General features: G+C 39.2%; 4 protein-coding genes across 4 annotated transcripts; 3 read left to right on the forward strand and 1 right to left on the reverse strand.

Moving 5' to 3' along the window:
* Positions 1-2,799: 2,799 nt before the first annotated feature.
* Positions 2,800-6,431, reverse strand: LOC108114703 (probable ATP-dependent RNA helicase DDX20). The gene is made up of 3 exons (XM_017225801.1): positions 6,158-6,431; positions 4,009-6,101; positions 2,800-3,946 (listed from the first exon to the last, which is right to left on the reverse strand). The coding sequence occupies exons 1-3, from the start codon at positions 6,345-6,347 to the stop codon at positions 3,092-3,094; spliced, it is 3,138 nt and encodes a 1,045-aa protein (XP_017081290.1). The 5' UTR covers positions 6,348-6,431; the 3' UTR covers positions 2,800-3,091.
* A 472-nt stretch (positions 6,432-6,903) lies between these two features.
* On the forward strand, positions 6,904-7,702 carry LOC108114042. Its single transcript, XM_017224790.2, has one exon. The coding sequence runs from the start codon at positions 6,989-6,991 to the stop codon at positions 7,625-7,627; it is 639 nt and encodes a 212-aa protein (XP_017080279.1). The 5' UTR covers positions 6,904-6,988; the 3' UTR covers positions 7,628-7,702.
* Positions 7,703-8,227: 525 nt separating this feature from the next.
* Positions 8,228-11,219, forward strand: LOC108114731 (cytosol aminopeptidase). Its single transcript, XM_017225841.2, has 2 exons — positions 8,228-8,479; positions 8,935-11,219. Exon 2 carries the CDS (start codon positions 9,227-9,229, stop codon positions 10,829-10,831), a length of 1,605 nt encoding a protein of 534 aa, XP_017081330.1. The 5' UTR covers positions 8,228-8,479; positions 8,935-9,226; the 3' UTR covers positions 10,832-11,219.
* A 10,172-nt stretch (positions 11,220-21,391) lies between these two features.
* On the forward strand, positions 21,392-22,994 carry LOC121530001. The gene has a single exon (XM_041818288.1). The coding sequence runs from the start codon at positions 22,309-22,311 to the stop codon at positions 22,864-22,866; it is 558 nt and encodes a 185-aa protein (XP_041674222.1). The 5' UTR covers positions 21,392-22,308; the 3' UTR covers positions 22,867-22,994.
* Positions 22,995-23,001: the final 7 nt, after the last annotated feature.

The following is a 23,001-nucleotide window of genomic DNA, read 5'->3' on the forward strand; positions in this document are numbered from 1 at the left end:
AACATGAGTTTAACTCTCAAAAACAGTGCCTCGTAAAAGTATGCATCGCATGGGAGTTGTGGCCCCTGATCCCTTCAACTTATAGCCAACCTCTTGGCCAATGGCTCACCTCGCCATAATGTGCACAATTTATTGGCATTGCGAATCTTTGGGGCGATGTTAATCGCCTTCGAGTGAGTTGGTAGTAAAAACCAAAAACAAAATAGAAAACCAACTTAGCCATGGTCAGAAAGGCAGGCAAGGTGGCTACCTGGCAAACCCTTTGGGGCAAAAAAAAAAAAAAAAAAACGCCGACACCGAGAGCGTGGAAAATCTTTGCTATTTTTCACCAATTAAAAATGGATTCTGCGCAATTTTCCATGCCATATGCAACTTGTAGTTAAGTGAAAAATGCCTAAGAAAATATTTCTCGCGTAGGACTCTATTTATGTGGCCCAAAAAGTAAGAAGAAAAACATAACCCAAAGTTTATTTATCACATTTAAAATGCAATAAAACAACATTTCTGTGGGCCAGGGCATAAATTAAGTTTATGCATTTTAGTTATGCATTTGCACAGGCCCTAAGTGTCAAAATAATTCATTATAATTGCCCACAGATCATTTTTGTGAACGTTATTTTTTGTTTCTGCTTTGTTTGCATGGCGCGTATTGCGTGCGTTTTCCTAGCGATTTTTTTGTCTTATTTTATTTTATATTTTTTTTTATTTCTTTATTTTCTTTTTTTTTTTGTTGGCATGTCGTCGCGTTTTGGCCCGAAAGAGCAACAAGCGAGTGAATGAGTGAGTGAATAATTGCAGGCATGCCATGTTGTTTATACTAAATTTAATTAATGATGACTTTTATTTATGAATGCGTGGCCAGGCGTCGGGCATTCGGTCACATAAATCGGCTCTTGGGCCACTCCCACAAACTGGCGATAAAAGGGGCAAGGGGATAGAGTTTATTCTTGAAGTGGTAAAATCTTCGGTTAGCCAAGGGCTAGGATTAAATTAAATTGATTAGCGGTGTCCTCATCTTAATTGAGATCTCTACTTCATTTATCATAATTTCATAAGCAATAAATTCTAATTAGGAGTTGGGAGACTAATGCGATTTTCTTCCTGTGCTTCTTTTGATTTTATTTTAGTTTTTAGAGCGGTGAAGATGGTTTTTGATAATTATTTTTGGGTTGTTTGATCAATTTTGATGTTTGTTTTTGATATTAAAGAAACTATCAAACACCAATCGAGAAACTATCAGTATAAATATATTTATAAATAAAAAAATATATATTATAATTTTATTTAGATTTTTAAGAATCATTTTGTAATATTTAAGTATTACTCCATTTAAAAAAACTCCAAAAAACTTGTAAAACATATTTCTTTGTAATACCCCTTCTACCCCCTTTTAATATTTTTCTTAATTTTTTAGTAATTTGGCCATAATTGTTTTTACAACGTTCAGCAATTTTAATTAGTTTTGTGCGGCTCAATGTATCTGTAAATTTATCTGCAACTTGCCCTGGCCCCTGGAGCGTTCCACTTAGCCCCCTTGGAAACGGCGGCAATTGGCTTTGCCCCCATATATGGACGGACGACGAGACCGCAAAATATTATTGCGCTGAACAAATTTTTAGTTTATTTTGTTGTGGGCCATAAAAATGTTAACATCATTATAAGACTTTAACACCTGCAACAGCTGGCCAGAGCATTTTTTCGCATCTCGCATTTATCGCTAATCGAATTGAGTTTGGCTGCCACAAAATGCGGCAGCGACAAAATGCAGCCTCTCCATGTCTCTAGGATCTAGAAAATGTTGTCGCTTCCACAACCCGCTTTGCATTTGCGATCGTTGGCGGCGCGTTTTCTCACGCTCCTTATTGGATTGGTAACGCAAAAGGGGTGTGGAAGGGGGACAGGCGGGGGGCACAGAGGTCGAATGGATGCTAGGGGAGGGGGTATTGGGGCACTGGAGATCGGAGACCAATGAACAGTACCATCCAGATGCCGGCTTTTTGCGTGCCCGACCGCAGGGCGAATGTTTTGACTATGCCACCGACGCGGCCTGCCGCCTGTGGACCGTCTCTTTGGCTTAACCCATTAAAAGTCACTCCCAAACCCCATAAACATAAATCGTACAAAAATCGAGAAGAAGTATGATTGTTTAGCAAATATTTGTAAACGACGTAAAATAGTGCCTTTCTTAAGAATAATTATAAATTTTGAAATTAAGTTGACTGCAAAGTAACTAAAAAACGCACCACTACCAAATTTTTATGTAAATCTAAAATATACTATAACTTAATATTAATAATAATAAATAAAGTAAATAAGATATTTAAATAAAAATGTTTTAGTACATACATTTTATGTGATTTTCCAGGCAGTTTCGACTTCCAGTGGACGATTTTCGATAAACCTTAATTAATGGGTTAACACCTTTTGAGCCAGTTGCAATCAATGCAAAGTGAGCGGCGGCCGTGCAACAATGTAGCCTGCTGCTGCGGCTGCCACACAGCTGATGTCTGTTGCCCGATGGTCGATGCCGATCCCACTGACTATATGATTTATGTCCCGGCACTCAGTTGGCGCCGCTTCTTTACCTTCATCCGCCTGAACGAAACGAAGGAAAATGTTTGTTTTCCCATCTCTTAGATAAATCATTGCCTGTGATTAAAGGGTCTTAACTTTCACGTTGCGGATTAATTTGTTCAATGCGATTACAGAATGAATAAACATGAAAAACAATCAATTATGAAATCAAAGAAAAAGCAAATCATAAGCAATTTCAAAGTAAATTAAGATTAACAATAAATATTCGTTTTATATTTCATTTATTTTTGGTAACAAATTCTGCACTTTATTGTTTGCATACAAAACATTCATTGTTCGTATTCCAAAATCTATAACAAGTTTAGGTTTATCAACTATCTTGATATTGAGTATTCAAGTGAAAGAAAAAGTGTTAACAGACTAGGATATAAGGATGTAAAGAGTGAGAGAGAAAGAGACTGATACAGCCTCTTGGAACTGTTCCATTTTGTTTCTGACCGAAGTTATTAGTTAATTATAATGCCTGAGTTTCGACTAGTTTCGCCTTCACAGCAATTTAGTTAGAGTTTTTAAAGTGATTGGCCACATGGTTGGCTATGAATTGGTACTGCGTGTTGAAAGTTTTCACCCACATAGACTGGGCACTATTTGCAAGGCTCTGTACTGGAAAGGCGTTAGTCACAGTAATCGATTCATCATCCGAAGACTCGCCGGTGCTGGTTAGTTCGACAGAGCCCTTAGAGCTTGATCCGGCCAAGCTGACGTTGCTAGCATTCTCATCATCCGATGCACTATCATCCGCGGTGACATCAAAAAGATAATCAGATTCACTATCAGAATTATCCGAGGTATAGGTAGATGGTTCTGTTTCGTAAACTGAGGTATCTATACCGGACGAAGCACTATCTGTGCTCTCTACAAAGCCGCTCGATGAATTGTGTTCCTCGTCGCTTAAATCGTCCTCATCATCATCATAGTCATCTTCTTCATTGCCGAAGTCCTCGGAAGCTACTGACTCGGATCCACTCCTTAAAGCCACTTCAGCCACGACAGCTTGTGGTAAAGGTGGAATGTCCATTCGATTGGTAATATGCACGCTCAGCTTGTTCTGTGGCTCCGGGTTTTCTAATAACAAAGATTCCTGACTCGGACTATATCCAATGGACACTAAATCCTCTTTTAGGGACTGTAATACTTTCTTATTCGACTCCATGGGATTGTCATAATAAATTGACAGCATGGTGGCATAAAACTTGTCCAGTAAGATGGCAGCCTTTGTATTATTCATATTTTCTTTCCTTCGCAAGTCCTGCAGCTTTTCTAAAATTCGTTCACGATTTTTGAATTTCTTAAGAAGATGATACAGATTTCCGCCAGTCAAAAGTGATATATTTGTATATAGCTTAGGTGTCTAAAATGGAAAATAAATGTTTTAGCTACTTGCGATTATAAATTACTTTATTAATGACTCACCATTGGTATAGGTTTACGCCTAACATTCAGGTTGGACTTTGGTTCAGGCTGCTGTTTCTGGTACAACAGCTGACGGCGTTTTGCCTTGCTTTTCTTCAGCTTACGCTTCTGGTTAGTCTCAAATCTCTCCCAGATGAGCTCCTCATCACTGGTTGTATAGATGGTATCGTAGGATTTATCACTGTGATAGCCACATCCCATGCTATCCGAACTGATGCTGCTGGCATCGTCCACGGTATTCGATATGACCATGTTTTGGATAGTCATCGAACTGGTCTGCGTGGGAGCAGCCAGGCAATAGGTCTTGTTGTTAATCGAATTGACTGGCGGAGCAGGTGGTGTCACAGTGGTTGGCGATGGCTCCTGGGTTAGGTTAGGTGTTAGTTCGGGCGATGTGATTTCTCCTGCGTTTAGGATGTTCTTTATCTGAAGAGGACAGCCTGTTCCATTATCAGGTTGATTCTCTTTGTTCCCCGTTGATTTATAACTTGTATCATCTTTATAATATTCATTTACTGTAATCACTGGCGTGAGCAGCCTTTCATCTTCAGTATTTTGTTTCTCGATCCCTGCTAAAGCATCTGTAAATAATTTGGATGGATTGATAGACCTATTTGGTTTATCCTGTTTCGTTGTTGAAGTTTCATACATTTTTAAGGCCTCCTCTTCGGCCAAAGGAACTTTTTTGGCTTGCTTTGAAATTTCCATTTTAGATTGTTTTGATAAATTAGTATTCTTATTTTTCTGTGAGGTACTTGGTAGGTTGTCCAAGTCCATCTTTTCTTTAGTCTCAATATTTTTTTTATTATCTATAATTTGTTTATCAACGTTTTCTAAGGCTTCAGGTAATTTTTCTCCACCAATTCGAGATTTATTTAAATCCTTTTCCAACTTTTTACGATTTTCTAAGGCCTCTGGTTTTTCAGTTTTGTCCAAAACTTTCTCCTCTTCCCCATTTTGAAGACTATACTTCCGTTTTTCAGGCATTTCCTGCAGCGGGTTGTCCTCCTTGATGTAATATCCGAAATTGTATTTATCGAAATCCCAGAAATTAAACTCCTTTGGCATTGGCTCTTTTGGAAACTCAAGGACAGACCAAGCCGTAGCTATTTTCTGGGACATTTGCTTAAATTTCTGGCTCTCCTTTTGGGAGGCAATGAAAGTGATGGCTATTCCCTTAGACCCAAATCTACCAGCTCGACCAATGCGATGCAGATAGGTGACATGATCCTGTGGTGGATCAAGATTTATAACCAGATTGGCATGCGGCGAATCCACACCGCGTGCCATCAAATCGGTGGCCACCAAAATGCGCATCGTGAAGTTTCTATATCCTTCAAAGACATTCAAGCGCTCTGATTGATCCATAGCTCCTGAGATTAAATTGCACTGGACACCACTGGCAGTTAGGTAGTTCCTATAGGAATCTGCTCGCATCTGGGAGCTGGCGAATAGGACGGCCTGTTCATAGGGCAACTGGTTAAAGATTTGGGCAAGTACCTCCAGCTTGAGACGCATTTCCTCCGCACTATTGGTCTGTTGTGGCAGCTCGTAGACAAACTGCCGGATACCCAACAATACAGTGGCCCTTTCGGAATTCGATATAAGCATGGGCTTGGTCATGATCTTGGCCAGACGTTCATCTAAATCTTGATCATAGGTTGCACTACAGGCTATAATTTGGCGGTTTTTGGGCAAGACTTCTATAAGTTGATTCACCGTATCCTGGAGGCTCTTTGTCTGATACAGTTGATCGGCTTCGTCTAAGACAAGCAGTTTCAGCTTCGAGACATCTAAAACACGATTTTGATACAGATGCAGCAGACGTCCTGGAGTTCCGATAATAATGCGACTATTCTGGATCCGCTTGCGATCTTTGGTCACATCGGTGCCTCCAATAAAAGCAGCAGATTTGAAGTCGGGATAGAACTCGCAAAGGTAGAAAAATGTGTCTTGCACCTGGATGGCCAGCTCTCGAGTTGGAACCACAATCAAGGCATGAGGTCGCGACATTTTGGCATGGTAGCTCTGCATGGCAGTAATGACGTAGATGAGTGTCTTACCAGTTCCACTCTTTGATTGTACAAGTAGATCTGAAGTTATATGGTAAGGATTAATAGGTTTCATGTATAATATATATAATACTTACCTATATTACTCAGTGCCATTGGAATGGCAGCCGCCTGAATCTTCGTTGGCGTCACAAAATTGTGGCGCTTTAAGCCTCTCAGTAGGATCCGGCTTAAGCTAAGTTCGGCAAAGGTTTTCACCTGACCAGGTGCCACATCGTTGGTGCGCTGCTCGCCGCCGGACAAGTTGTGCGCTATTTCGCGCTCCATCCTGTGTGATTTTTCGATTTTTGTTAGCAATTTCAAAACGTTTTTGGGTTCTTAAAAGTTGTATGACCGCATCGATACCGGCCAAATAATCCGTAGCACGCAAAAAAAAAATACTAGGCAATATACCAATGGATGTTGAAATACGGTCAGACTGGTTGAAAACATAGGCAAACAGAAAAGTACAAAATGTAGCGTAAACTTAATTTAATGAAATCTTATAATGTAATAGCAACAATTGTAAATATATTTTCTATTTTATATTAATAGGTCATCGCGAAAACTTTGACTTTTAAAACATATGACACAGCAATGTATAAATTTTTATCAAAGATCCACACCGTGTAGATATGTAAGTTTACGATACTGGTTTATCTGTAGATATTTGCTTATCACTACTAAAATACTAAATCGGCATAGCTAATAGTTGCTCTAAAACTGTTTAAATAGGCGGGAATTTTAAAAAAATTATCGACTTTTCTTGAAAGCTATGATTATTTGTGATCAGACTCCAAAAACGCAGTTGCTTTTAACATTCAATCAATCTTAAAATGTCACTTTCCTTTTAACCTATATAATAGTATAGGAAAATTAAATTTTTACTCTTCAAAAATACATTTTTTCAAATCAAAATTCTAAAAATCATGTTTAAGCCCAAAATTCGTGACATTGGATACTTTGGATTGCTTACTTACTTGCACTTGTGTTCGAATCTCCAGCCTGAGGTGCATGCACATGCCAATATCAAATCAGCTTATCCCTCAGTGGATCGTAATTTAACCCTGCAATTTCGCTATATCTTTAATCCCTGGATGGTAGTGAAGGCCATGATATATTCCCTACTAGTTATGATTGGTATTTGGTACTGTCGTCACTTGCAAAGTACTGAGCAGCAGAAATCTAAGGAAATTAATTGGGTTTTGAAGGCCACACAACTATTAACAGCTGCGGATGTGAAAAATAATTGGATCAGCAGAAATAAAAAGAACTCCGAACTGGAATTGAGTCCCTTTTCGTGGAATATATTCTCTCTATTTGCCCTGCCCTGGATATTGACTTTTATGGGCAGTGGATTTATCAACTATTTGCGGCTTTATATGGTGATTCAGCATTTCTGCATTTCCAACTGGAGAACCATTCAACTTTATGGACAGCTGCAATGGCTGTTTTGGTATCGTCTTCTATCAATGGCTATGATACCCTGTTGGTCCACAATATTCGGTGGAGGTGTATCCAATCTGCCAGAGAATTTCATCAACCTGGAAACCCATCTTTTGGACTGAGCATGCCCTTTTCGATTTAATTTTTGTATTAATGTTTGAAATTTAAATTTTAAATATATAGAAGTAGTATGGAAATAGTTAAAGGGTTTTGTTAATTACTTCTTAAAGAAATAAAGTATAAAATCATAAAACGTAGATTATGTTTTTTTTTTTAAATTTTCCCATATGCACATTTTGATTAACGTCGCTGACTGATTTTATTGCTGGTTTTAATTTGTCAACTGCATTTTTATTGTCCATTTTTCTGTTCTTTTTCCTGCGACAATAAACGACATTTTCTATCAACAGAGGAGTAAACTTTTCCATGAACTTTCCTGCAAGGGTTGGCAGTTTATTGTTGGAAAAAAGTTTTCCACCACGTGGGAAATATGCGGCAATCAGTTCTTCTTGCTTACTTTTGTTCAATTTGAATTTGCACTGAATAAAAGTGATAATAGTAAATAAATATGGAAGTTTAACCAGTTAGTGGGACAATGAACGTTGAGCCCTTTATTTTTAAGAATTTTGTCTTCTTTGACTGTAAAGTGACCCCTTAACCGATTAATAATTTATAAATCTCATCGTCATTGACATGACAGTCAACCGATCAAAGTTCACTTTACAACGAGAATTCCTCGAGAACATTTCAAAATTTTACCCGAATAAACATTTTATGTAAATTGCATTTGTGCCGAACGTAAGTCGCGTTGTGGACACTCAAAACAACGACAGGATTAGCAGGAGCTGTGTCGACTAGCCGACTGGATACAGGAAAGATTTCCAAAGATCGTTTCTTGAGTTCTCCATTGGCAAAACGCACACCATTCGGAGCCGTTTTCGATTACCCTTTCGGTCCACTGTTTCGACTTGCTGGTAAGTTATCGATTATCAAAATTATTTATGGTTGAAGAATTAGCTTTTGGGAAAATCGAAATAGTTGATGTAAAGGCAATTAAACGAAATTCCCTTTATTATTTTACAGAGTTATAATAGGGCTAATCGGATCTATTTTTGCCAAACATTAATAGTAGTGTAAAAATGTTGACAAAGACAAATTTAGATTATGTTAGTTTAATCTTTATATATTAAACAACATGTTATCTATATTAAATATTTAGTTTCTGACCAAAATAAGCTATATTAAAAAACGTATATTTTTATTACCAATATAAATTTCTTTTCAAATATTTATATAAGCCTGAAGATCCGCTTTAAGGTTAGTTGATAGCACTCTCCTAAAAAGTTTACCTCTTGGCTTACTATACACATTTTTCCATTCTTACACAGATTTCCATTTTTGATCGATCTAGTAATCCCTCTCTTTACAGTTTATGAAAATCCGTTCGGGTTGATTTAGTATTTCGGTTTTAAGCAAGGAAAGCAGTCTTGTGTTTCCTTTTGTTTTAGTTTTTACTTCATATTTGACGTTAACATATGAAATATTTTTGAACTTTATTTTTTTTTTTTGGACACTTGACACAACGTGTGAATTTGGCGAAATCAAAATTGTTCGAAACCAGTACCAACAAATACACTAAACAAGGCAGTTGTCAAAATTGTGCAGATAATATATAAAAAAATATATAGAAGTGAAAGATATATAATATCTTTTAAAACAATATGCGTGGACAACTGCTGCTGAAGGGACCGGCTTTGGCTAGGAGTTTGAGCCGCGTTCTCGTGAATCCCGCGCCGCAAATTGGTTTAGTTCGACACGTGACCGGTTGCGGAGCCGGTGATGCGGTGAAAGGTGGCAAAGGACTCGTACTTGGCCTTTATGAAAAGGAATCTGGCAAGGGTCCTCGACTAACACCCGCTGGCGAGAAATTTGACGAGCGTGTCCAGGGCAAGCTATCCGAATTGGTATGTGAGACCAAGTTAACTGGACGCTTGGGTCGCGGCAAGGTCTTCAACAATGTGGACACCGATTTCCGATCCGTTTGCGTGGTGGGTGTTGGTCTGGAGGGCATAGCCTTCAATGAACTCGAAATGCTGGACGAAGGCATGGAGAATGTGCGTATAGCTGCCGGGATTGGAGCCCGATCTCTGCAGAGCATCGGCTGCTCCGAGGTTCATGTGGATAATATGGACTATGCCGAACAGGCGGCCGAAGGTGCCGCTTTGGCCATTTGGCGTTTTGAAGAGAATCTGGCCAAGAAGTATCGCAGTACTATACCAAAGCTGGAGCTACATGGCTCACCGGATGTGGAGTCCTGGACCAGGGGTCTATTCAAAGCGGAGGCTCAGAATTTGGCCAGGAGATTATGTGACGCTCCAGCCAACTGTATGACGCCTACGATTGTGGCCCAAGCTGCCGTGGATGCTCTGTGTCCATGTGGCATCACCGTGGAGGTTCGAACCATGGAGTGGATTGAACAGCAGCATCTGAATTCGTTCTTGATGATAGCCAAGGGCAGCTGTGAACCACCCGTACTCTTGGAGGTAGCCTATTGCGGTACTGCCCCCGAAGATAAGCCCATATTGTTGGTGGGTCAAGGCATAACCTTCAACTCCGGTGGCATAAACCTGCGTCCTTGCAAGGGAATGGATGAATTCCGTGGAGATCTGAGTGGAGCTGCAGTCATTTTGGCAGCCATGCGAGCAGCTGCAGCATTATCCTTGCCCATCAATATTACGGCTGTGATACCGCTTTGCGAGAACCTGCCATCGGGAATGTCTTGTAAGCCAGGTGATGTGGTAACCCTACTCAATTCCAAATCCTTGGCGGTGCGTAATATTAGCAGAACCGGAGTGGTTGTCATATCGGATCCCATGCTTTATGGACAGATCACATATAAGCCCAGGCTAGTGGTGGATGTGGGTTCGATGTGCAAGGGCGTGAAGAAGGCAGTGGGCGGTGGTGCCACAGGAATCTGGTCGAATTCTCACTATATATGGAAGCAATTCCAGCGAGCTGGTTCCCTAACCGGTGATCGTTTATGGCGATTCCCCCTGTGGCGATACTACAAGGATCGTGTGGCGGAACATTTGAGCTTCGATCTCCTTAACGATGGCGAGGGTTATGCTTCATCCTGTTTGGCGGCAGCTGTTCTCCATGAACTGGTACCTTGCAGCGATTGGGCTCATCTGGATACCTATGGCACTGGATTGTTGAGTACCTATGGCCTGATACCCTATCTCACAGCTGGCAGGATGACTGGCAGACCTACTAGGACACTGGTGCAGTTCCTCTACCAAATTGCTTGCCCCGAACAGCCTAAATAGGTTGATATTCGATCGGTTTGAAGTCGGATAATTAGGATTACGTTGGCGTTGCTTCTTTGACAGACGACTCTTATGACCCCGGGAAAAGAATGCTTGGCTTCAAATAGTTTACGTATATATGTGGAGATGAGATGGTGACTATAATGTGCACCCAACGTTTTATGACGCTGACTGATATCCCAGGACTGGGGACCCTAGACTTTGTTCAATGTTTGTATTTGATGTTTATGACTCGGCCTCATCACCCCGGGGCTGAGTTGACTGGCAGAGAATGTCTACGAGTCCAAGATATTATCGAAATTGACACTAGATAAATCACTGTAAAACTATATTATAATCTATTTTGGCTGTCAAGCAGTTGTAATAAATTGTAGGGTCAAGAAAAGAAGTTAAGGTTATAGAATTCTCATTTTGAAAGTGGTTAAATAAGGTGGTTCTTGACCCAGCATTACTTTTCCATTAGCTCTCCCTTTTTAAAGGCTTTAATCTCGCTCTTCACCAGCTGGCTTTAACGGCTATTTAGGCCAACTATTAGCCACAGCTTCGACCAGTTTTATGTGCGTATTTGGGTGGAAAATCTACCCACTAAACTGCAGTCCAAGGTCCTCATACTAGGCAACGTCAAAGTCAGACAAACACAAAGACAAGCCACCCACTCACTCTGCCAACTAATTCGACTTTTGGCATATCAATGAGGCAACCCACTGGATGATGGGTTGGGAAAAGTGGTGAAGTCTAGGGAATGACAGGATATCCAAGAGTTTATAGCAAAGTTTTCAGCACGTTATTGATGTCCGGCTCAGCCTGGCTAAATTTCAAAGTTTCCCGGCACACACACACAAGACGTGCCATCTTGGCTCAGTTAAAATTGAAAGGTTTCCTCCATTGAACTCTATTAGCTCGGCTAATTCAATTGGACGATGTAAAAACGCTTTAGATTAATACCCAGCCATGATGATATTGCATAAAAACTGCAGTTCACATGCATTTTAAAACCATTTCTCAGAGAGCGTTGCCTGCAATTGACACCAAATCATTTATCATTTCGAATAGTTTCATTTGAGGTTTCCATTTCGAGTTTTTTTTGTCGATAAAGTACTAATTGAGTTGGCTCGTAATAACTATGAGAGTGCGCCGGGCAGCTAATCTGTCAATGTCAATATTATGTATGCCCCATGTTTGGCCTTAAAAATATTTTGCAAACATTTTTCACAGACCAGCGGAAATTTGTGGCAATGCACTGGGAAATAAAGGAATGTAGGGTGGGTAAAATTATGAGTAAATGAATAAAAAGAAAACTATTTAAGTAAGTTAACAATATGTTTAAAACTTTGCTAGTATATTTCATCAATAATAAGTTTTAAAAAATATATCAAAACTTATAATAGTTTTTGGGCATTAATTTCTTACATAAATGTAAAGCCAAGACTACGTTCCTCCCTAAAATTCAGCATTTTTAATAATTATTCCTCGACGCTCCTATACAGCAGTGTAGCTCATTCACCGCCCTGTCAACTTTGGTAATGATAAAGTGTTTCATTATGAGCCTGGCAACCCTCTTGTATGGAAATCGTGCAAAACTGCTGACAGCAAAGTGCCCCCACCCGAAAAAAAGAAACGATGAGGAGGCACTGCCAGAGGAGGAGCAGTAGGAGGCAGGTTGCCGACAACCTGTTCTCCGTGTGAGAGAGGTGTAAAAACTTTTATGGCTTAATTCTGCACTGCTCTACGTCCTCTTTTTTGGCAGTGTTGTCAGCAAGTTTGGTGGCCTGCCAAGTGAGCTTCTACTTTTCCGAGCTTAAAACTATTAAAGTGTCACGTGGTTAAGAAAAGTTGCAGCACTTTTTGGTTGGATTAATTTTTGGGGCTCATGTAATTAAAAGAAAAGGTCATGTCTGTCACTTTGATATGATCTGTTGACAGATGCTCAGAACTTTAAAATGATGTCTTAGTTAAGCAGACTCCGAACTGATTTCAACTTATGACGAACTTGGTATGGGTACCTTAACATATCTCTTGATAAAAATTTCTTTCTGCCCTTCCAGTCAGCTGAATTTTGACCTAAGATAATGAAAACCAAAGGTCAAGCTGTCGGATAGCTGCCCTTTGCCGTCATTTGGACGTCACGTTGATGTGATCTACCTCCATCCATCTCTTAGCCAAGTTAATTTCACCCATCCGACTGCCTTTGTGCATTGTTATTTATGACGGCCATTGGCAGGAAACGGATATGCGTGCTCGGATGTCAACGTGTCACAGTCAGCAGACGATATCCAAGTGCCCCGAATGCATTGGCATGCAATGCCATTTGGCTGGTCGAGTTGGCTGGCAGACAAATCGTTTCAACCATGTCTGCCGTACCTACCACCCATCACTCACCGCCCACGCCCTTTCAATCGAAGTACCACCACCCACATTTTGATGGATGCACCCGTTGGCCCGTTGTGATAGGTGACTGTCAGAAAGGTCAGTTGGCGAACTGCGATGCTGTCGATAAGGTTGCAAGGTTGAAGGCCGTAAAAAAGGAAGAAGGAGCAGCAATGTCATGGGAGTTGAGTAAATGGAAAGTCACAGGATGGAAATATTATTCTATAAACTATTAAAAATATTGTTAAATAAGTTAGTTTGCTTAAAACACTCAAAATCCCACCTGAAACCAACAAATTCGGCCAACGTTAAGGGCAATTTCGTGGTGCTGCGGCCCAGTCATTGCCAAAAATAAACAACCATAACAGGTCCATTTAAAGGGCATATTAAGCATACCGGTTGTGCTGCGTGTTTTGTGTGGTTGCTCCTCCAGTTTGTTTGCATTTCGATGCTGCACTATTCTGCGTAATGCCCATAAATGTTGTGGTCAGTGTAGCCCTGCCCATGCCCCTGCCACTGCCCCGTCTTTGTGTTGCATCTACAAAACCACAGCATAGCCGAGCGATGGGAATGAAGTCGCTTTTAATTAATGCCACAGCATATTCAGGGTGCATAATTTGGCATTTTAGCAGAGAGTAGAGTAGGGGACGGGCGATGTTAAATTAAAATTATACTCCCCCCCCACATTTTCTATTCAATTTCTGGCTGCCATTTTAGCTGCTATTTATCAGCAAGTTATTAAATGAAAATTAAACTTAACTTCAGTCCTTGAAAATGTTGTTTTAACTAACTACAAAATGCTCTTTTCATTAAATTGCTCTTGATCCAGTTGTTTGTATTTAATTACTTTCAATTCGGACTGCAGCCTGTTTTATTTTTGCCAACCACAAAAATGTGTGTAAACAAATTGCAGGCAATTTAATTAAAATAATTTCGGTAATGAGGTAAACTGTTTTGCTGAAATATTTGTTATAAATTCATTTTGTTTTTTTTGTTAACAACACAAAGAAAATATTTGCAAATCATAAAATAACCTGATTTACCATAATTTCCTGTCAATCTTAATAAAATTCAAATTCATAGCATACTTTTCAGCGAAGACTTACACTCAAAAAATGGGACAGCATTCCCGCTTAGCTGTCATTGGAAATCCACTTAAAATGACTGCCAACTGTCAAAGTGTCACCTGTTTGAGCCTCACGGGCAAAAAGGCGTAACCAGCGATCCGAGAAAACCGTGAAAATGGAGCAACAATCGTGAAAATGACTGCGATAGAACGCAATTGTCACTCCACTTTTTTTTCTCTGCCACTCCTTGATTTTATATTTTTTTTTCTCGTGTTGCCTGCTGCCTTTGTGCTGAATTTTCGCGCACAATTGAGAATTTATAAAAAGCGGATGTTGTGTTTTCCGGCGGAAAAAACTTGGCTGCATCCATGGCAAAGAAAGTTGGCAAAAAAAAAGCAAAGAAAAAATGATTCGCGTTCACCGGAAACGAGGAAAACTTGATTCAATTCACAGACGTAAATGAAAAACAGAATGACGGCGACGGTGGCCAAAAGTCAAGGCAACAACAACAGCACTGGAGCCTTGGTAATCAAAGCGCAATGAAAAGCCGGCGCAATGGCATTTGTGCCAAGGGTAAAAGGAGACAAGGATTGGAGGAGGAAAAGGGACTTAAAAAAAGTACTCGGATTTTGGGGTTTTTATTATTAAAGTGACAAGGAATTTAAGGACTTAAGGTAATTATATTTTTCTCGCATTTCTTTAGAGGAAAAAGGTATAACTTTTATATTTTGTTTTGATTTTTTAGAATGTTTTTTTTAACGAATAAATGCCACTTACAGCAATTTGAATTAACTAACAAGACATGTAAAATTACAAATATCAAAATGGCAATAAAAAATTACATGATTAAATCGTTTGCAATTTTAATTGTTGACTGCAAACATGAGTGTGACACGCAGAAAGTCATTGAAAAATCCAGCCGCTATTTATTGGTTTTCCACATAAACAAAAAATTGGTTCAAATTTTGCGCATAAATATTTCCAAACAATTTCCCAACGCATTACAACGAACTCAATATGGGTGGAAAATCTAGCTTTTGGTTTGCTGAAATTAAATTTTCAATTATGCGCAATGGATTATGTAATTCTGTGCCAAACACTGATTGCATTTAATATTGCATTTTAATGGTGTGCACAATTTTCATTTTGTTTTCTATTTTTTCTTGATTTATTTGACGGGACAAACCCCCGCAGAATCTCATTTGTTTTTATGCTCGACAGTTTTTGTGTTTTTGTGAGCTGGCTCATTCGGAAAATACGTTATTATTATTACTAGTTTTTCCGTTTTCTGCATAGCAAATTGATATTTTGACATAGCGAATGATAATAAAACATAAAATTTGTCAGACTGTGACATAATTGGATTTGATAAAGCTTATAATGAGGCACGTTGGGGCAATCACATTTCCTCAATAAATAAAACAGAAAAAAAAAGGAAAAAATAAATATTCACGCTTGAAAATATTTTCTAAGAGGGCGGAGTATAACAAACAACACAAGGCTTAACACGTTGATAAGCCGGTTTCTTATCCGCCGGAAAACCCAAATCAAAAGCACCGACAACTTGATCCCATTTACCCGAGAAAAATATCCCCAAAAAAAGAGGAAAAAAAGAGAACAGGAAACAGCCACCTAAGCGCACACATGGCCTATCAAAATATCCTTTGCTCAAAGTCCTTTGGCAATCCAATTGAATTATGTTGCCAAGAGTTGTGAGCCGAGTCCGAAGGCTGTCAGCCAATTGAGCCAGGTAAGAGCCAGCTTTATTTCTTCTCCTCTTTTCTTTTTTCTGCCAACAAGTTTTCCTCCTCTCCTAACATTATCGTTAAATATTCAATATTTTTCCTGCCTTAACTTTATCAATAAATCAATTTAATTAGGCAAGACCATAGAGTTCTTGCTTAATGAATTTTCTATACAAATTTTCATCTCAATATTGGGGCAAGTTTTTCCACCTTTCCTCTCGCTCTCTCTCTCTCTCTCTCTCTTTGAATGATTTCACTCTTTTGGCCAACTGTTATACGGAATTGAACACATTTGGGCCATTATGGCCAGCCTCCTTTTTCGGTGTTACTTGCGTTAAATTTTATGGCCATTTTTGGGCCTTTACAGACCTGCCAAGTGACTTGCCAAAAGTATTTTTTTGTTTTTATTATTTTTCCTTTGCAAAGGAATCTGCCAAAGGAAAATTAAAATTGATTTTACACGGTTGATTGGACAGGACTGTGGGTTTTGGGCTTGACTCTAAGGGTTATTGCTTAAAGCAGTCAAGCTGTTAATTCCCCAAAAGATAGTTCAAGAAGCTATCTAAGTTATTAATATGACAACAAAATCATCTGCTTAAGCTTAAAACTTTCAAACTTTCAAGTGCGTGTTTTCACAATTAGTTGAAATGTCTACCATTTTCCCTATCTCAACTGTAGTCTGCAGTTTGAAGTTTCTATTGTAAGGCCAAAACATTTAGCCATTATCTAAGCAAATAAACAGTAATCATTGGCGAGTCTCCCCAGCTCAAGTTTTCATTTGAATAAGTTTTTCGGCAAATGTTTGCCATCAACTTTAAGACAGACAAAAGTCCCCCCAAGATAAGCCAAAAATCTGCAGTGCATACATTTGCCAAAAAAAAAGAAAAAGAAAAATAAAGGAAAATATAAAAGAAAATCTGAAATAATAAAACTATGAATGGAAACTTTGGCAGAGACATTCGCTCACACACGAAGTAGTCATGGAACAGAAATTTCTATTTAATAACGCCAAAAGAGAAATTACACTGCAGCATTTTGGTGTCGAGAAGGATGTGAATGTGTGTATGTGCTTGGCTTTCTCTTTAAGTTAGTGTGTGTGAGTAGAGTTTCTGTGGGCATTGTATCACGACTGCATTAATTTATGTACGAAACGGCATGGCAATGGCATTACACTGCAATGCACAGCACGTACCGAATGAAACGATCTCCATGGAGCTGAATCTGCGGCCAAAAGTCAGACAGGCTCTATCTGCATGTTGAGGCCAAGGCACTGCAAGATGCAAAATCACTCGGAAACCGGAAAAGGAAGCTTCGGATGGAGCAAGGACAATGTGGCTGATAAAGAGAGTAGTGAGAAAAAAGCAGGCAGAGTTTTTGTTAAAAAGTTCTATAATTTCTGGAACTTAAAGGAGGGTTTGAAAAACAAGTTATTGGAAAGGTTAATAATTGAGAAAATATATCTCTTAAGCTTTTTCAAACTCTTAAGACAAGCTCCGATTTCTTTCAGTGTCTGATTGTGTAGCATTTGTGGCGAATGCTGATTGCAGGCTCATTATCTCGGTATCCACTTGCACATACCCACAGGAGTTGGTTTCTGAATCTGCATCTTTGGTCTGCCAGATTGCAATGCCAGAAATGAAAGCTCGCTGGCTTAAAGCTGAAGCAAAACATTTGGCCTAATGTATGCAAACTTTCTTCTTCTTTTTTTGGGGTTTCTCTGTTTCAAGCTAATATGGGTTAAAGTGTCCTGTCCGTGTCCTAAACAAACGTCCAAAGGACCCCACCAGTCAAACAATGGTCTACAAAAAAAAAGGAGGAAGCAAGTTCTCTCATTGTTTGCTTGTTGCTTATTTCCTTTTATTTCCTGTTTTCAGTTCGCGTTTCCAGCTTGGTAATTTACATCTAAATGGAATGATGGGCGTTGGACCGGTTGCTCTTTAAACACACATGACTGTTGGTTTTTCTGCCCCGAAACGGGGTGTGGCAAGTTGGCCATGGATGTGGAGAAGATTTCTGCAACGTTCAGCTTCCTTTTGGCTATCTGTGGTCGGAATTTATGCCAAGGGAAGGGAAGGAGTTCTTTGAAACAGCTTAAAGTGGGAACATTTTTGAGTATTTTTAGTAGCTGTGAAGTGGAGTAGAAGAAGGCTAGATATTAGTTAGAAGTAAGAACTAACTTCCCAATGCAACCTAATCCTCTCAAAGGAATCTCTCAATAATCGAAGCTACTTTACACCTTCCTCAACATTCCTAAACTGACAAAATATCGTATTTCCCATGCATATATAATTCCACAGACAGATTTGCCGCTTCCTGGCACAAATTCATGATCAGGTATTATGCCACCGCACATTATTATTATTATTATTAATTATTTGGCTAAGATAAAGGACAAAGGAAATTTCAGGTTGGACATAATTCGCAGGGTCACGCCCTCTCACCAATCAGATGATGATGACTGTGCCCGACATTCGCCAGTGTCAAATGCAAATAGAATTTGCATTTGAATGACTTCGCTCACCTCAGTGCTGCGAGTTATGCAACTCAATTTGAATGTTGCACGTCGAGTGGCGAGTCCTTGGCTTGTGGGTGGAAATCCTGTACTAAAACACATACTAGATTTACGGGTTAACTGTTTATAATGCACTGGCACTCACCAGGCAAGAGTCTATGCTAATTACGTGAGTGGGGGCTGGAGAGGGGAAAATGCATAATTGAAAAATTAAATATGCTAATGGAAAATGCATTTTGTTTACTCGTAATGGCAACTCTCCTCTTTTCATTCTGTTGACAAAGCATAATCGAAATTCGCATTGCAGTTGAATTCATAAATTTGTGTGTGGAAAATGATAAATGAAAAGCAATTGCTAGAAAGGAAACTCCAGCTCTGGGAAAACTTTAAAACAAGAACGGTATTTATCGCCCGCACACAGAAACAATCGCACAGATTGTCGCTATCTTTGGCCGGCAGTTTATTGTTCTCATAATTTAAAGCGATTTAATCCGGCTGTCTCGTTCACAATGGAAACCAATTAAGTTCTGTCACATCATTTTAATGAAATTAAAATAAAATCAGTGCGAATAAATAGGCTCCTGATGGATGGCTGAAAACCGCAGGCTTTGCTTTCCATTTTCTTTTTCTTATTTTCTTGCCTTGTCTCAAGGCTGAATTCTTTTCGTCGACGGTTTTTTAAAATTCAGGGCATGTCCGCAGGCGTCTGACAGAGGCCACCCCCCCCTCTCGGTAATAAACAAGTTACCCCCAACACCACCCACTCACCCACTGACTGAGTGACTACTACATGAACAAGGTGCTGCCTGTTTGCTTGCGGCTTCAGCTGCTGCATGAATCCTTAAGTGACTATCAACAATGTTGGTAAAACTGAAAAAAAATCAGTTAAAATGAAGAAAAAATAAAATGAACAACAGGATAAAACGGGTAACAGTAACGGATGCCAGGCCAGAGTAGACAAAACGCTTAGTCTACTCAATCCTCTGGAAAATTCAAGGGAAGGCGCTGGATCAACGCCCATTTCTTGTTTGCCTTTCCCCTCACTGTGTGAAGGTCGTGGGCGTGGTGACGACGGGTTGAAAAAGAGAATATGGCCAACTAAGTGTTAAGCATAATAATGAGAATAGCAAATGGAAAACGGAAAACTAACAGACGAGGGCAGAAAGTATTTACTAGAGAAACTTCATAAGGAAAGTAAAATAAGAAATAAATGTCTTACTTAACCTAACAAAGACATATTTCTCCTAAGAAATAAATATTTCTTAATGTAAGAATTCATTTTTAAAACACTTTAAGCCGTAACTACTTTTTTACCCACCACTGTTCTCCAAGAAATCCCACATATATGAAAGCCCGCTGTGATTCTGTTTGTATTTTCCGAGTCTATCCTCGTGCAACTTTTACTTTTCGCCAGTCGTCCGTTTGTTTTAAATAAATTATGCCTGACTACGAGCTTTATTTAACCTCATCATGTTAACGAGTCGGCTTACTCGGCTCCGTTCAGAGGGAGAACTGCTCTTCTTTATGTGCGACACACATCTGGCTTGCATATTCTAGTACCTTAACCAAAATGCAAATTCATTTCCTGTACTTTGGTCCCCGGGCAATTAGTGGGCCACTTTGGTGCAATTGGCTAAATTACAAGCGGCTCGATTTAATTTTTGCCAACTTGATATTCTCTTATTTTTGTGCGAAAAACCCTCGGCCACAGGAAGTCATTGTCATTGTGATTCGGGTTGGCTTTTTTTGTTGTGGCCTGATGGTGTCTGGCTGGCAGTCAAGTGAATTAGCATAAATTATTGGCCTTGCCGTTGGGGGAATTGGCCTCGCTTTTAGCCGGCTTCAATATTTGTTTGCCCTAAATGGAAATTTAATATTGCTACCAAAGGGCATTTAATATTTATGCCTAAGTTGAGGTAAGCGAATTAACAGATTTTTGGGTGAACAAATTGGTTGATCAATTTGGATATTTTTAGGGATTTAATTTAGAAAATAAATCTTAATTTTAAAGAGAATTTTGTCACTTTTTGATCACTTATATTTTGATATTTAATTCTAATTTATGAAAATATTTTTAAAAATATTTTTCTGATAAACAGAATTTGATTTTCATTTCAAAGTTGTTTTCAAATCTTAAAAGCTGTAAAAAGATGTCCCATAAACCTTTACAGATCATAAATATCTCCCATCGCCGACTTAAGCTTAACGATTATCTCTGATCTGCGCTAATTTCCCGGCAAATAATCGCCCCAATTAAATTTACGACCATCTTAGCTGGGACTCAACAAAACGCTTGAGCAAGCTTCAAATTTTTATTACCGCATTTCTTACGCCAAAGCCCAGCCCATAACGAAGCCATAAAATAGGGCGTGGCGGCACACTTTTCCCTAAGCATAAATCAAATAAAAAATATATATATAAACTAAAGCCGACTAAGGCAGAAGGAAAGTCAGTCATCTGCACAGCTGCTATTAAATATTACGCATACGCAATGTTAACACTTTATAAACGCATTAGCGACCATCCGACATCTTGTAAAAAGGGCAAATATTGCATAATTTGGAGTGTGTGTGTGTGTGGGTTCTCATATTAAAATACAATTTTCAAGCTGAACGACAGGAAAATTTGAAACAAAAATGTGAAAAAATAAAAGGCAGGCTGGCTAAATATTTATGAGCCAAGAAGGAAAAGGTTTACCCTGACCATTGTCAGACATAAATCATACGATTATTGGGTGAAAACACGTGCAAAGATATAGCTAATATGCAGTAAGTTTCATAACTATAAGGTTGTCTATAGCTTGGGGGATAAAAGTTATTTTAAAAATAAAAAATGTAGCTTAAACTTTCATTTTTAGTTAATTTGGTTTATAAAATAGTAATTATCATTTATTTTAAACAGCTTTAATAAATTTAAATAGTTTAATATTCAATTTTGAAACGCACTGTAACCACGTGGCAACGAGTCCTTATAAATGGCTATGCCACGCCCATAAGGCGCCGGACATTAAACTCAATGAGTTGAAATTATTTGCAGCTGAAGGTCAACTAAAAGCGGACTGAATAAATGGCGAGGGAGTTGGGGAGCAAAAAAAGTTGCTAGAGAAGTGGATGGTTGCCATGGTTCGATGGGCTCGGTGGGCGTGGCTGCTGGGGCGCCATTAAAGACAACTTCCGCAAACAATAAATTTTGCTTACCAAAGAAGAAGCTGGCTGCGTGATGGTGAAACGGAACCCAAAATGGTTTTTGGGGCTGCTAAGAGCTTAAGCGCTATTTTTTAAAAAAGAATTTTCGACATTTTTTTTTTTCTGGGCCACCAAGAAAACTGCTGTCGATTAAGCTGTTAAATATATTTTTTGCCGCTTTTGTTAGAGTTTCGCGGTTTTTGGTTTCATTTTTTTTTTTTTTTTTTTGAATTGGCTGGTGAATTTTTGGTTAGCTAAAATGTGCACGGCTGCGTTAATTTGTATGGATTATTTATGGTGGCCGCTGGCTTTTCTGCTGCTTCTGGCAGCAAATGAGGCCACAAAGGAAGTGTGGCTGGCGAAAACTCCGTCCGAGCGCGAGAAAGCCCGGATGAGCTGCAAGTTTTCGGCAAAAGTTTGCAGCCGCACAAGTGCCAACTAGAATTTATGGCAATGTTTTTGAAAGTTGGCAGAGCATTGCCAATGTTTCCAGCTCGTATACATTTAATTTCCCTGACTGTACAAAATCAATTAACAAGAAATGAAAGCCGCAGCTTCGACATCAAACTGATATCAGTTTTCTTTGCACCTTCGATCGAAGATGTTGCCGGTTCTTGTGGTTTTCCAATTTATAAGTTTTACTTATAGTAAAGCAGAGCTTAGGGAAATTTCACCCTGTGGAGATATGTTTAAGAAGGCTGATTCCAATCTTACCACCATTTTCCATTGCCTCATGGAAAATTATAATCTCACTGCCACTCTATCAGGTGTTTTATTGAAAATGGATCAAGTTGAAGTGCTGCTGGATGGAGTTCCCACTGATGAACAGAAATATAAGCCATCGCCTTTCGAAAACATAGATGATATATTGGACATACCAGCTGATGTTTCCCATAAAGATTGCCTAACGAAGCACCAAATTATGCAAGCCATACTAAGAAAACTGGAATGGTATAACCTAATGAACAACAGGGATAACACTCTCTACTCTTGGCCCTGGAAATCCGGTGCTTATAAACCCAAAATTGCATATAAAAAAAGAGATGAAGATGAGATTTCAACCACTCAGCCTGAGATTGGAGTTTCAGACATTTTGCATGAGATCCGTTGTCTGCTCGCGAAAGCCATTCGAAACACAGGTAATAAATTAAGCTTTTAACCTTTTGTTGGCTCAATTGATTGCGACAATTAAAAAGGCACAACAGCGGTGACAGGTGCGAAAATTGGCCAAAGGGGTGATGGGAAGGGGCGTGACCTCTACTGCATTTAAATTGTAAATAAATATGTGAGCATC

The sequence above is a fragment of the Drosophila eugracilis genome, unplaced genomic scaffold, assembly GCF_018153835.1.
Source record: "Drosophila eugracilis isolate 14026-0451.02 unplaced genomic scaffold, ASM1815383v1 contig_2154, whole genome shotgun sequence".
NCBI lineage: Eukaryota > Metazoa > Arthropoda > Insecta > Diptera > Drosophilidae > Drosophila > Drosophila eugracilis.